The 15959-nt window shown below is 47.2% G+C and overlaps 1 protein-coding gene across 1 annotated transcript; it reads right to left on the bottom strand.

Moving 5' to 3' along the window:
• Positions 1-830: 830 nt before the first annotated feature.
• Positions 831-1223, bottom strand: CHC_T00003192001 (hypothetical protein). Its single transcript, XM_005714344.1, has one exon. It carries the CDS (start codon positions 1221-1223, stop codon positions 831-833), a length of 393 nt encoding a protein of 130 aa, XP_005714401.1.
• Positions 1224-15959: the final 14736 nt, after the last annotated feature.

The following is a 15959-nucleotide window of genomic DNA, read 5'->3' as shown; positions in this document are numbered from 1 at the left end:
GTCGAGGGATGACGCCTTCTCGCGTGCCCTGCGTTGCACGCTGTAACCTGGGCGGGACCTCTTTTTTTCTCCGGAGGTGGAAACACTTCAACGCGGTACAGTTCGGATACCGTCAGAAAGGCCGAGCCGGCCCAACGCAGCTCTTCAGAGAGCTGGCGCAGAGGCGTAGGGGGCTCTCTTCCATGCAGTCTACAATAATCTTGTCAGAGGCGGCAAAGCAGAGACTATGCATGACATGGGGAGTTCTTTCAAGTGTGGCAACAACTACGCCACTTTTAAACGCCAACGCCGCGGAAAGCGTGTGGCTAGTACCTTCTTCGCGAGTGAGTCTAACTCTCTTCTCGTCTTGGCGCTTCCTGGCATCTTGAAAATCTCGGATGCAGCGCGGCAAGGCGCCACTTACTTCGTACAACAGGCTCGTCTTAATGAAATCGTTCCAATACTCCTTGGCCAAAGAAGTATCGCCAAGAAGTTTGACTGCGTTGCAGACTGCGACTGGGATGCACATGTCGCTCCGGTCTTGGAAGAGAACCTTTTCGAGATGGGGCTAGAAGAATTTTGCCCCACCAGGGTTCTGCCCCCTTCTGCGACCGAATGCCATTTTGCATTTTGATCGCAGAAGTCCTGCGATCAGAAGGCGTCGATTTCCGTGTATGCATAGTGCCGGTCTTTCCCCCGAAACGGAAGACTCCCTTAACCACCGTATGGGTAGTACTGTCCCCGGTACCCATGATCTTGAGTGTGTAAAGATCTATGGGGTAGGAGTTCTCAGTGGATGCATCCACCCCATAGTACACACCGGTTTTCCAGAGGTAGATTTGGGAGATGTCCTACTCGTTTTCTGTAATGGTGTTGGGACGGCTTGTGTCGTTGACCGAATTGGTCACCCGGAAGCGTGCCAGGTCGTCGACAGTGAACTCACAGGCTTCTTTTCGAATGAGCAACTCGGGGATATGATGCCCCAAAAGGGCCTCGAACTCAGCTCGTGTTACGTCGTACCGCCGATGTCCGCTTTTAACCCATATATGGTAGTCATGAGGAAGGACGACGGCGGAACTTGACTTAGAAACTTTTACGATGTCCGTACGGGAAGACAACTGGAACATGACATTGTTCCGAAGGTCTTGATCTTGTTTCGTAACACGAGCGGCCTTTAGAGCTACGTGCTTGCGCGGGGCCTTCCCGTCCGCACTCCTTCTCGCCGTCTGCTTGGTCCTAGCCATGGTGGAACAAAGAGGGAAGGAAGGGCCAACGAGCGCGCGTGAGGGCTAAAACCTCACGTACGCACGACTCACCTGGCCGGGGCAGATGCGCGTCGCAGTGTGCAGGCGACAGAAGCGGACGCGCGTTATGAATGAGGCGTATCGGTGAGAAGGGGCAGTGCGGTAGAAGACATGGTGGACAAAGGACGAAAGCCGGCGATGTAGATGCAGGAGGGGGAACAACTTGAAGAACTGAGGCCCAGTAACAGACTATGTACTGCACCGCAGGGCGCTGCGCTGGAAGGAGGATCGTGTGAACCCTAAATGATGCATTGAATTTTTACACCAAATTTTAGACCAAATTTTAGAATAATTTCGGAGCGTTTCTAGATGTGTCCGCGCGGGCTTCCAAGTGGAAGCTCGGCGGCTATAAAAGTGGGAGAGAAAAGGTGGAAGTACGGGGGAGGCAGCCACAAACAGACAGATTACGACAGAGAGGGAGAGGAAAATAATAAACAGACCACTGACCTCTTTACCATACAACAAACCGTACCATACCTCCATTGATCGCTATACTACTGATCAATATACCCTTTTAAAATGGTGATATAAATAGCAACATTACTGCACAACTTGGCAAACTGACATTCGAGGAGACCCAGGCATCTGGCCATTAATTCGAACTTTCAACTGTTCAAATCTGTAAAGTACACCCCAACCCTGCCCCCTAAGACTACCACCTCCCACGACGCCATGGCGACCGTAGTATCGTCTACTCCCACAGCGGATCCAAGTAACGACGCCCCGACCCCAGCCACTCGAGGACGTGGTAGAGGACAACGGATACCTAGAGGGTGTGGGAGAGATCGCAGGCCCATTGACACCTAAAGGCCCGGCGTTCAAGACGCGGCGAAAGATTGGAGAATCAGGAAGAGCACTTGAATCGAAGTTATGCTTGAGAAGGACTTCACAGAGGCCATTATTGTAGAAAGCTCCAGGCTTTGTTGTAGTGCTGCTGTACGTAGAATGGAAATTGAACGACTTGTTCGTGGTGTGTCAGAAATTAGGTGCTCTTTGTTGCGCCTTTTCGCCCATGAAGATCTTTCCAAATGCAACGCGTGGCTAAACAAGTATTTAACCTTTCATAAGGCTCAGTGTGGCCCCTTAAAGATGCGGGAAATGTACCGTTTCTACGTCACTGTGCTATTCTCAAATTATACTGGTTTCAGTCTGTCCAAGACAGTTCAAATCTTACTTAGTTCTTATCTGAAGTGCGACGAGCTCTCTTTTATCCGCTTTATAAGTTCTAACATACTGGAATTTTCTGCTACGGGTCGTGGAGATTTAGGGACAGCATCCTGGAACGCCCAGATAGACAAGACTGCATTTCTCGCGCAGTTCGAGAAGGTAGCATTTCAGGTATCGGCCAAAGTTTTTTGTCCCCGTTCTACACTTTTCCCAGGCTGAATGATGAACATTACGGAACGAGGGCGTCTGGTAATCAAGTGAAGACACTCTCCACTCGTAAAGCGGACTGGGAGGGGCATACACCGGATGCACTGTAGGATGCGCTATTCAGAATGTCCTACATTGTTCGTTTTGGAAGAAGGGAACAAACGCAGACTTCTTCTGTTGTCCCAATGGTTTATGCGCTTCTGGAAGGTCGTCGTGAGCGGCATCTCAGTGTTTTTACAGTAACGGCAGACCGATGATACGGGAAGTTGTCTACAATGACGAGCCTGTTTAGTCGTGGTATTAATTGTATCTTGGTAATTCCTGATCACGTGGTTAAATGCCACCCATTTGTTAGGAGGTACTTTCTTGATGTGACTCGAAATGAAGAAAACGATGGAGAAGGGGATAGCTGTGGTACTGATGAAGATGTAGACGACGACGCATCATCTACAGAACAGACTATTTCAAGAATTGCCACTGCAACCGCAGACAGACGGAGAGCTTTCGTTGCAGATGACCGCGCTGATGACCGCGCGGAGGCTGAGCCGACGGCTAACTACGCCACTAAAACGTCTAAGGTCAATTCTGATGGCGTGTCACAAAAGACGGCAGTCGCTGATTTGGCTGTACAGGAGCATGGCACAGTACGAAACAGCAAGACTATCAGATTCTTGTAGAATTTAGAGTTGTTTGGGGACTTGGGTTGCGGTATCTCAAAGTGGATGCCTGAAAGGAAGTCATTTTACAAAGAGATCAAATGATTGAACAAGTTTTTCCTCCGCAGAAGAATGGCAGTAGTAAAACCTTTTTGGAGAGATGTTTATTGGGAACTTATGAAGGTTTAACAGTCGTGCAGCGCTGTGGCGACTAGTTTATACAGCGACAGTTTGGAGTAACAGCTACACGTGTTGGAAAAGATCTTGCTGCCGGTTAGCAAAATTCGTAGCACGCTAGGTAAAGATCCCGATACTACATCTCTGGACTTGAGTCCGGCAGAAATTCTGCGGTCATGTATGAGCTCTTGGTTTAGTACTGCACAGTATACTGCAAATACGGAGCGAGAAGCAGCACCAGAAGCTCCAGTGCCACAGAAGCTCATCCACAGGCCTTTTGCTGAATCCGTTTTCGAGTGCGGGATGCTTGCCAAAAAACCCAAGCTGGCTGGCGTGCTCTCCCCACGGCATCGCTATAATCTCCCCTACAGCAGCGGGTTTTACCAAACACGTCTATCTTTCTTTGACATACGTAGAAATCAAGACGAACATTTCACGCGAAAGCCTTGAACGAGCACTTCGTTTGGCTACTGTAAATACAGCTCCATGCGTGGTTGGGGAAAGGTCGTTTCTCGAGTACGTTCCGGACAAGCACATTGGCCAGGTTTTTCAACGGATGCTTATTTTCTCCGTTAACTGCCTCATCCATGTCTCCGCCTCCGACACGGGAGTGCTGTACACTGCTTTGGTTCATTTTGTCGGGAGACGAAATCATTGAATTTACAGAAGCATTAATCGGAGGTGCTCAAGCTTGTGTGTCATGGGCGCATTTTGCGGAAGTTTTAATTCCACATTTTGCTTCTATACAGATGAAAGATAACTTACAGGGAAAGATTCCATTCTGGGAAGCTGTTTCAAACTATGTCTCTGAAAGGGGTGCATTTATGCTTGTTAAATTGTTGAGGCATGGCTCTCAGTCTTTCTACTCGAAAACAAAATGTGGTGTAGATAGCAGTGCTTGGCAACGTGCGATATTAAGGTCATTCACAACTATTATAAAGTAGGAACAGAAAATTGTCTACCAAACGTTTAAACGATTGCTATTAATGCCTTTATTGCGTGGAGAATGAACCAAAAGAAGGATATTTTAGAAGACAAAGATATCCTTCAAGGTCTTCAAGAGTTTAGAACAGTCTGAACAATGTACAATCTCTTGCGAACTACATCTACGATTAAAGTACAGGGATGCTTATTTAGTATGACACACTCCAGGAGGGAAGTTTAAAAGGCGGGTCTGTACTAGTAATTACGGAAGTTCCATCTTCAGAAGTCGCCGTTTTGCGTGCTAAGGCTTCTGCCTTGAAAAAGAAGCGAGACCAGGTTTTCAATTTCCAACAGGGCAACAGATTACGGTTAGAGGTACAGGGTTATGAACAATGTCCGAACCCCTTCGAGCGATACTGTGAGTTATGTGTAAATAACTCAGTTGGTTGGCGGGGAACAGAAGCACTTTTCACTGCTCCCATTGTAATGTTCATTTGTATGTGAGAGTCTATCCAGGTTGCCGCAAAAATTTGTTGGAATGTCTGGCTCTCCCTGCTGGTTTTAAAGCCGAGAGATTGCTCTAAGCCTGCTCCAAGTGCATCACCTGCATCTACAGATACAGAAAAGCTACAGGAACGCGGCGAAGGCAAAGAAATTTCTCCCGAAACTCCAGAGCCTCCAGCAGTCCGACTGAGAAAAAGGCGTCGAAGTAACAAAGAGCCATCCGCAGATCATTTGCAACGTCTCTCGAGTAGAATTAGGCGCTCTTTCGATTCTTTTTGGCCTATCACATATTCAAGGACGTACTTGATCGGTATATCGATCAATAGGCCAATATGCCAACTCCACGAACATCATGAGTGGTAAAAGTTTGAGGATCTCTTTGAAGCCTATTGACGATTTAAACATAAAACGGTGTACATGCATCGAACCAGTGTAACGTCTACTTTCGGTAAGTATTGCTCTTGGCTTAGAGTTGGCTCCTGGCACCTAAGTCTGGAGACCCAAATGTTTTGTACGAAGTACCGATCCACTAAGTGGCGTAGTAGGTATATTAAGATATCGCCGGCCCTCATATGAGAATAAAAGAGGGTTTACGCAAGCACATTTCTGCAACATGCGATTAATATATGACTAAAACATTACAGTTTGTCATATTTCACAGACGGATGGGACAAAAACACGTGAAATGTGAGCACTTAGTGAAACCGTGTCTGTAACTGTTTCGAGCACACGTGCTAGCTGTGGTAAAACTTCGGCAGGTACCGTCATTAACCGTTTTGTAGACCTGAGCTCTAGAGTGAAGCTGTAACAACCACTTTTACTCAAATCATGGCGAACGCTATCCGGTCTTCACCATCTCTCTACCCTACTCTCGACCTCACCATCTTCAACACTCTCACCCCTGAGCGTAGCGACGTCAATTGTGCGCTTGATACCTCTCCCAACAAAAAGGCGGCCGTCGACCTAGGTTCACGCCAGAGGACGACATCATACTCGCACGTAAAGTAGCGCCGCGACAGCACACGTTGTCGGGTATGGGGAAGTCCAGAGGCGACTCGGAGAGGCGGCAACGAGGAAAACCTGAGCAAGAAACTGTCACAGAAGGGCATTGCCAAGAGCGTCCAGCACCACCACAAGAACATTCAAGACGCCTTCGAGCGACGCGACGCTGCAGATAGAGGACTGTGGGGGGTTGGGGACAAATCGGAAAGCTCGACGAGTTCCCGGGAATGATGGGAGAAGGGATACAAGATATGGGAAGGAGAAGAAAGCAGTTGGTGTTGCGCAAGAAAATAGAGAATCCACAAAGATCAGGATTGGAAGGGATGTAGTATCCCGTTTCCTGACGTGTAGGTGCTCCAAAAGCGATGAAGGCACCCAAGACGACGCCTAAGAAAAAAGTGGGGAAGACCAAGGCCAGGGGAGCTCGAGAAAGAGGCGCCGAAAGTCAGGCGTACGCGCCGGTGGCGCGCTCGAGGCGGAGCTGAAGAATTTTGACACGGCCTCGCGGGATGCCGGCATGTATCGTTTTGAGGTAGAAAAAGAGCGTTTGGTGGTGAAGCATGAGCGCGTTGAGATGGAAAGAACGGACTGCGAGAAGGAGAGCGAGCTAACGAGAGAAGAACGCGTCGCTCAACGTCAACTTGAACCTGAAAAGTTCAAGATGACGATGGATGCTTTCATGCAAACTGAGAAGTAACTTTGCGGTCCTCGTCAGAAAACAATAAATACAGCCCGTTTACGACTTCTTCACAAGAAAAATGCAGTCTTCAGAACCTCTAAATGGGCTGGCGCTGCTTGCGCAGGGCTCGCTGCGGACGAAGTCCGCTCGCTCGGGCCGTGCGGTGCGCGTATTTAGTCCTCAATCCTCGTTCATCTGCGCGGAACGAAGGCGAAGAGGATTGAGTATATGTTGAGGATATGCAAGAGTATACAATCTAGTGCTGCTTGTGATCAATGTAGTTTTCCAGAGTGGGAGGTGTGCAGAGGAAGTATTGGGCGACGAACATTGAATACACGCAATTTCTGACTTTCGTAAGCAGCATAGCGGCGATATAAAGAGCTCCAATAAGGGACCATCCCGTGAGAATATTTCTGTTGTAGTCCATGGTCGAGCATTACAGCTTGACCATCTTGAAATATCATTCCAGCGTAACTCTTCCCTTTTGTATAGCACCGTTGAATGCGCGTTGATGAGAGGATTGGTTTGAGGCTTGATACGGTACTTCTAAAAGGGGAGCTAGTTGTATCCAGAGTCTCTATAGATGCAGTACTGTTTCCCTCCTACGAACTTCACTCGCGGTAAGGACTCATCCACCCCGCTCCGGCAGTGGAGCGTCCAGTCATACCTCCTCCCATCAATTGGCGCAGCAGCATGTAGAACCCAGTCACCCGGTGATATTATAGCTTAATATTTCAATGAATGCTTACGCTTGTGATCATTGTACGCTATGTTGTGCACCGCCCCTCTACTCGCCCGAGCAATAGCAATAGCTGTACCATCAATGAAACCTGTACAGATGACCAATGCTTCACATTTTTGATGGCACATACGTATAGCTCAGCCCTTTCACTAAAGAAGGTAGAATCTATGACTAGAGAGTATTAAATGGTGACGAGCTTCCAAGAAACTTTTCATTCCCTCCCAGAATATCTCCGGCAGCTGCCTCCCATGCTTCCCGAACAGCATCTCCATGTCCCGCCGGCGCGAGTGTGGTCAGACGGCGTATCACGATACATATTACCAGAAGCAGAGCAGATGTGGAGATTTCCAGTAGAAATTTCCACTTTCGATGCAATTGCCGTCACCATCCCGATTACATCTTCCTTGCGGAATCTTGAAAGGGAGAGGCAACATACATCTGTAAGAGCATTGAAGTTAAACGAAAAAGAAGAAAAAGAGATGCGGATAAAACGTTCAGAGAATCGTAGAAGCTCACTTTTCTCGAACATGCAGCGTTTGACACAGTGCATCAAACGGCACTTGCTGAAAACGGTGAAGGAAGATAACGTCGTGTGAACAAGGCGCGCGAGGCTGCCCTCCATTTCAGTGCCCATGCTGTGGTGAGGTTCACATAATGGTCGCGCTGACGTCCTCCTACCATCACTTGGCTGGTGATTTCTATCGATGCTAATACTCCTATGCTGTTGCTCACAATCTAATCTGCGTACATGGTCGTTTGTGCTCATAACCAACCCCCCTAGCTGTCATTTTGGTTTGTGAAATTTTACTCATCAGCTTTACATAAATCCTTTCGTGTGAACCATAAAATGTCGAAAACTCCTTTGAGCTTCTTCGGGATCTGGACTCCGACAGTAGGCGCTCGCGAGCCATGCCGCTCTTGAAAGAGGAACTCGGGTAGATGAGAATGAATGGTGCGGACGCTCGCACAGGAGAGCTCCGCCGAGTTTCGCAACAAAATGTACTTGGTCGCCGATTCGTTCTGCCTTCCATCCATCTTAGAGCGCTGGACCTGTATATCTATTAACCAACTTTGGCTTGACCTTTGCTGATAATTTTGCTCTAACCGTCACCGAATTGGCCAAGACCTCTGGTACAGTTGCGCTCACGTGTTCCTCGAAATTAATCGAGGCCTACGCCTGACAGCACCGTAAACTACGAATGTAGTCGATAAGACGATACCAGTCATCCGCATGTGAGGCTTCTGTTATGAAACATATGATCGCTTCACATCACGGGTGTGCCCTCATGATTGAAACCTGGAGTTTAGTTGAGATGGAAGTTGTACCCATCAGGTGTGGTTTTCCTTTGATACCAGTGCCCGCACAATCCAATGTTGCACAGGCCCGTCGAGTCTTCCGACATCCAGTATTCGTTCCAGGGCTCTGCATGGACCTCACTTGGAGAGGGCAATGGCTGGATTGTCTTCAGATCTGATCCATCCAACGTCCCTTATTTCTTGACAATCGTAAGATTCCCGTGCGGATTGAATGTAAATTATGAACCGTTTTTCTTTTGTTGTTGTGGACTTGACAAGTGCTTTAAAAAGACTTTCTCTGACTGTAAACAACAATGGGGGATTTTCTTTCTAAATATCCTTTCCAGGTCATGTCTAGGTTGTATGCGAAATCAAAGCCATCTGCGAGCGCCACCATTTCCGCATCCATCACAGACCTGGTATTACGCTTGCTTTTATACGAAGAGAAGTGCAAAATATTGCAACCTTCAAACCTACCTAATAGGAGAACTATAAAGTTCAGTTGAGAACGGAGATTATGCGTGTTTGCGAAGAATGAATCCGTAAATACCCGAAGGGAGATGCTGTCCTTATGAAGTTGTTTCTGACGTATGCCTCTCTTCGGTTTCGCACGAATGCGAACCATAATGCAGTTGATTGCATTGATGTGTGACTAATTGAAAATTTCGCTTACTCATGCGATGAGATTTACTCCGGTGCCCAAACTTGTCCTTGTGTCTGTGATCCAAGCAATTTCGTGACTTTTCGATCCAAATCTCGAAAAAGTACTGTCTTTTGACGAAGATGCGATCTTTTTGGCCAAGTTCTCTTGATGCATTGTATATCCGCTTGGAGCTTTTTCAATCTCGATTCCCTTAAAGTGAATGTTTCCCGTCTGTGTTTCCTTTGATTGAAATGTTTGCGATGTTAACAGGGCGTCCCCGGTCCCCACAGTATCGACCACATAGGATCCTTTCATACCATGTAAGTTCCCGTGCACGACTTTAAATAATACGGAAAGATCTACAGTTGTACGAGACATATAGAGGTAGTGCTTCAGATGGTTAGAAAAGGTATGATGCAAATAGTCCCTACAATTAGAGAGACCGTACAATGGTTTTAGAAATTGCAACAGTTGACCGGAGGATAAATCGAACTCTTTCTTTGGTCTTACATATACGGCCCGCATAAGCTTACCGGCGCTATGCTGGTACGTCGGGGATATATCCTGCGCCAAATGTTTTAAACCAAAGATCGCCGCCAAGGCCACCTGCAGTCGTACGGGACTCTGGTGATTGTTAGTGCTGTTGTGAACTAAAATATTCTTTTCCACGTCCCTATGGCCTTCAACGACAAAGCGCGCGTTGTAGGTATCTTCGATGGTTTCAATATTCATGATTGCAAGCACGAAACGACTCCGACTATATTTGCTTCAGATGGAATATATTCCTTGGAAACAATTCTGTATACTCCCTGTTCCGCAAGAACTGCGACTTCCTTCGCTTTGGCCATATCAAAACATTCCGGATGTCGCCTCTTGTCGGATAGATGAAAGACCTCAGTGATGAAGATGCGTGGAACGCATTCTGAGATAGCGGATCTGGCCCATTCTTTCTATGAGGCACCTGATGTCTCTATGCCCTTGCACCGGTAGCATCGGAAGCACTTGTGAAAGATAGAAATGCTTCTCCTCCCCTTCATATTGCCCTTATGCCTCCTTTTCGAATATACTCGAAACACAGTTCGGTCCAATCCATTCACTTGGCTTTTTCCGGAACACAAGCACTTATTCTCCCGGCTTGACATCATACCATGTGGCAAGTGGAAGTTTCGCACGCAGTGCTTCTCTGATTAGACGCTTGGCAGCTACAGTCTCCATCTCACGCTCAGCAGTCCCAAGGGCGGCCATTCTGTCTCTGATGAGGGAGGCTGGCGTTTAACACCGGAAAGGTCTGGTCGACTTCATAATCGAAGGAACCTGCCCATTTGGTCCAAACGTTTCGTTAGCTGCTTTGACTGCCAGGCGTAATGATATCTCAGTATCGAAACAGGAATGTAGTGCACAAATAATTCGAAATATATTCTGATAGGGGTGTGGTACCTCTCCTCGATCCCAATGGATTTGTGACTATCTTCGCCAGACAGCTGTAGGCTAGACAGCTGTAGATTTATAACGTGAAGCGCGGCGACGACTCCCGAAAGCTTTGGCACGAAAACGGATCCTTGATTTGCACTAATGCGATTTGGATAGCCAACGTAGACAGTAGCCCATGCTTCTAATAACGCGTCCCAAACGCGTTGCGGTGACAACAAATTGCGCAAGCCGATAATTTGATATCCGGTGTGAGTGTCGGCAATATGGGGCACGAGATTGCAAAACGCCAGAACAAGTCTATTGCAACTTCATGGTTGAAAATGAACCCATCGTTTGGAAGACTGACTCGACATCTGTACGGCCTCGTGTCGATCCGCTTGCATCCATGGCACTTGCCGACTACATCTTGAATTGATGTTTCTGGCTGCATTCTATCTGGTGCCCACATTTCAATTGGGAAAGTAGCTTTCTGCAGAAGGATGAAAAAGGAAATGCGAAGTCTTTCTAGTTCCTCACGACTGTACAAAATTTGCGCAGTATCCCACTGAACAAAAACTTGTCCGTGTGTTCTGGCTATGAGTAGCTTCCATCCTCCGTCTTTGCTGAGGAATACATTCTCTACATTTTCTGCTATCAAGTGATTCCGATCGTGAAAACCAAAGCCCAGTTGAAGAGAGACATCTACGTCGACCACTTCGGTGCAGCATGGGATGAAACAACTTTCAGATACAGGAATTCTTTCTTTGAGTCTTCCGAAACTTGTTCTAACACCATCTTCGAACTTGTAAGATATCGGGGAGATGTGAAGGCGGAACTAAGTACTTTTCAGTCGACAGTACGCCTTTGCGGGTGAGTCCACAGACTGACTCTTGTGCACCGGTGTCCACACATGCACCCACGAATAATTGCGCATTGCATTCCGTCTTTGAATTCGAGATGTTGACGTTTAGAACACTTTTGCATATGCAAGCAATGAAGAGGGGCTTGATTGATTGTTGCAGTGATATTTGCTTTCCGTCGACAAATACGCATTTAATCAGAAGGTGTTTTATGCATCTCGGCATAAAGGCGAAGGAGAGTTGTTAGGTGGTCTCTTGTGCCTATTGAGCAGGACTGGTCTTCAGTTTAAGCCCCGATTCAGAAACAGTCATCATCAACTGGCGTTCCCTCATCACAACAGTTCTTAACGTCTTGCTCCAAGATCCCTGCTGCTTCTGTCATGTTGTGAATGACTTTGAACTAGTCTGCTGCGCTGTCTTCGAGATCTCCCATTAACACACTCGTGTAATAGTCCGTATTACAGGTTTCATCCTGCGAGTCGTTTGTATTCATTGTACTCTCCATCATTTCCAGGGCCAGTTCATCCACAATCTCATTTACAAGAACATTCACAGGGGATACTCGAGCGTTCTTGATTCGATTTCGAGTGACACAGTCCATATCAAGTGGATGTTTCCACTTGTACCAACAACACCCGGCTTTCTTGCAGTTGGGACACGTCATTGCTGAACGTTCTGCAGAATCTGTATTTCTAGTACCTCCCCAACTCTGTCTGCTCTGTGTGCCTCTTTTGCTGCTTCGTCCGTAACTGTATCGTGGAATGATTGACTCTCTCCCCTGTGGTGCATTTGAATATCTTCTTCGCCCAGCAAGGTTGATGTTCCTCCAGTGATTTGTGAGTAAGCGGTTGATTCTTCCCGTGGAAAATATTTGAGACGCCTCATATTCACGAATGCCCTGTTTTAGGGCATATTCAACGCGGTTTATCAGGTTGTAGTATTTCAAATCGGCTGCAGAAACATTTGATAAGACACTCTTGGCTCAATATCTGCCGGCAACCGCCCGCAGCTTTTAAATGTAACAGCTTTGCTCGATCTGACTTTTCCTTCCGGGAGACATTGGCATTAGTCTGTCAATTTCGTCTACAGCTTTCCTGAATACCTAGGCCCCAGCAGATTCCGCATTTTCGATTTGAGAGATGTGTATCTCCCTCAAACAATTTGAAAGGTAGTTCTGTTTCGCTGCTGAGACGTAAAGAGCGTGAAAATATCTAATCTCTTCTCCATATATATGTACCTTGCCTTCGATCTTGATAATAAACAATTGCAAGGAGGCCCGTCTAGGAAGTAGTGTAAGTATTAAACCCTTTCTTGGCTTGTGACCTTAGTCTACATGTACATAAACTGATATCAGCTTAGCATCGTAAACCAGTCCTCTTAACTTTTTCATGAAAACGCTGCTTCTCATGCGAATATGGAGCACTAATACCCTTTGTTTCATTCCCTGCAATTGAATGTGTAGTGAACTGTTGAGCGCGCGGTCTCTCCCATTCCGCTACAGCAGTGGAATCTTGAATCTGCGAGGCAATCGGTGGTCGATTGGTCGCAAAATTTCGATCGACAATAGCAGAGTGAGAGTATGGAGAGTCTCCCTGCTTAATCGCCTTAAATTGTTCAATTGCACCATCTCTTTCTTTTTCGTATTCAGTCATACGCCAAACATTTGATATGATGAGGCTAATTATGACTCTTCCAAACTCACTGGTCTCAGGCGCATTACTCTATTTCTGTTGAGAAAAACACGAAGGTTTTGTAGATTTCGTAATTAACGGCAATATTGGGATGGACAAGTTCTCTTGGTTCCATGTCTTCCATAATTTGGGTAAGTAAAATTTGTCCTTTTGGAACACCTGTGTGTTTGGGTAGAATATCCTAGAATTAGGATTTCCAGACCTTCTTGCTGCGCATCGCTCAATAAAATATCTCCAGAAGAAGTTTGATTAGGTGATCGCGTACTAGGGGTTGGACTGCCTTCCCCTGAAGCCATTGAACGTGCGCCTCCTCGTGACTGTGCAATCAGCCTCTTCTAAAGCGGCATTTTCTGGTGTGTACCGTGTACTTCAGCTCGACATTTCTGATACCTTGGGCTCGTAGTGATGAAGTTCATTTTAATTCGGGAATGTCGGAAAACTCCTTTGAGCTTCCTTGGGATATGGAATCAGACAGTAGGGGCTCATGAGCCTTTGCCGGTCAAGAGAGAGGAACTCGATTCAGTGAGAACGAAAAGCGCGGATGCTCGCACAGCAGACTTTTGCCAAGTTTTGCCACAAAATGCAGTTGGTCGCTGACTCGGTCTGCCTTCCATCCATTTAAGAGCGATGGGCCGAAATATCTATGTAACGACGCATTCCAACCCGCGTTAGCTCTGCGTAGCGGTCACGGAACACCTGGCCTCATTGTACCACAACAGAGAGCGGGTATTGAACTGTAGTAATCGGGTACTGATCTGCGCTCCACGGAAGTGGACGCGGATTTGGGTATGACGCCGGTCCTCCTCATGCGCGCGGATCGAAACACTATTTCCAGCGCTTGTGTGGACGAGAATACGGGGCCCAAGAGGCTTAGTCCTGTTCAGTGAGAGAGGTTAGACATCTCTGGACATCGCAGGATGAGTGTGGTGTGCAAACCATGATGAAGCAGGGAAGATTCATACAGTATCGAGCGCAAGGGACAAAATGACGGCAGGCTCTCCTGTAGAAGTGAATGCTATACAGACGCGCAACCGAGGTCGTCGCGTAGTCTCTGTACGGTTTGGAGGCTGCGAAATCTGACGTAGGTGCGAGTCTGATGCAACAGAGACGCGTTTCGAACTAGGTAATGTGGTCTGGTACAAATGCAAACCACGAACTCCCGGAGAGGAAGGTAGCCAAAATATAACAGCGCGGAAGCGACGGTGCTTCCGCCGCTGGTCATGTGTACGGTAAGATCTTTAGCACGCGTGGGTACAACTGGAAGGCGTCCATTGACAGTTGGAACCCGGTGCGGAGTACAGTGCAACTCCGTCGGGCACACGTGCAGGATCCCACCGGTTGGTAATTGGCAATTAGTAGTTAATGGCACAAATTCACCAATTTCAGTGCAGTAGCTAGTCTATAGTAGGTACGAGCTACTATATCCCAACAGGTGCTCGGGCGTCCCTCTGAGCGGTTGAGACTATGGCACCTGCCAAGTTCCAGGAATCCAGAGGCAATCTCGTCTCCCTTCCGTTTTGCCCCTGAAGTTATTCGGTGAATCTCGGTTCCCTTTTGCGCACCGCCCTTCTACCTGTCAGCGGGCGTACGGATTCAATCGGTACGCCCGCTGACAGGACAAAGTTTGTCACCACCGACCGGTTACGCGTCAGTCGCCAACTATGTCCTCCTTCTTTTGGATTTCTTACGTTCGGATTATGGCTGTGCGCCCTAATCCATCAAGGTGTGCTCCGTCACCCTTAAACCCCCTGGTTTAGAATGGATGGGAAGTGGGCAGTAATACCACTGGCAGTGTTCTGTTCGGAATTAATGGGTTGAACTCTGGGCTGACACTCGATGAAAATCATTGTAATCACAGGAAGCTGAATGGCAAGGAGAGCTGCTGATCCAACTTTGACGCATATACCTTGGGGTTAAGCTCACAGGAGACAAGAGCCTTACCACCGCTGAATCTGCGACGAGCCCAAATAATTCTGAAGCTACTCAAAGAATTGCTTCTGCTAACGTTTCCAGGGAGGGAAAATGCAGAGGGGTACAGCTTGTCCCAGTAAGACTTCCCAGAGACGGAAATAGGAGACGGACACAAGTATGTAACAAAAGAGTTGTATTATATGTCCAATTTAAGCTCCCGTCCTGGCCTGAGCCACCTGCAACAGGTATCTGTAACAGGAAGAAATTGATTTGGACTGCAAGCCACGACTTCGTTTGATTGGACTACATCTGAATCGTTTAATGAGATGGAAAAGGGAAGTCCTATGTCTTCGAGATATAGGAGGATAGGCTCCCGAGATTCGTTTTACGATATTTACTGTACGTAGATTCCACTCCCCTTGAAAACGGCAACTGTGTCTTAGCTATTTATCGCATTTGTAGACTGCATTTACTCTCTGCTTCCTCTAAGTTAGCCGTTCATGAATCATCAGAATCTCATCATGAAAATGTGCTTTGCTGCGTAATTTGACTTCTTCTCGTAGAAAGGAGGATATACTTTGCGAGTGTTAGGCTCGAATACATGCTTTAGTCAACCTGCGCGATGCAAACCAGGCCAGCATAGCCGCTAACATGGACAGAAGACTCGCTTTTCCTTCCTTGCGTCGCGAGGAACCAGTAGTGCTGCGAGAATTCCTTATCTTTTACCTATCGTTACCGCTACTCAACCTATCTTTACCCTTGTACCCTATCTTTTATCCTTCAAAATCTATCCTTATGCAGTTCCTT

This window comes from Chondrus crispus, genomic scaffold, assembly GCF_000350225.1.
Source record: "Chondrus crispus Stackhouse genomic scaffold, scaffold_179, whole genome shotgun sequence".
NCBI lineage: Eukaryota > Rhodophyta > Florideophyceae > Gigartinales > Gigartinaceae > Chondrus > Chondrus crispus.
This window is presented reverse-complemented; position numbering and strand designations above follow the sequence as displayed.

What these genes read in the sequence shown, in the direction of transcription:
- CHC_T00003192001 (XM_005714344.1), bottom strand. Translation starts at nt 1,223, where the DNA reads ATGGCTAGGACCAAGCAGACGGCGAGAAGGAGTGCGGACGGGAAGGCC.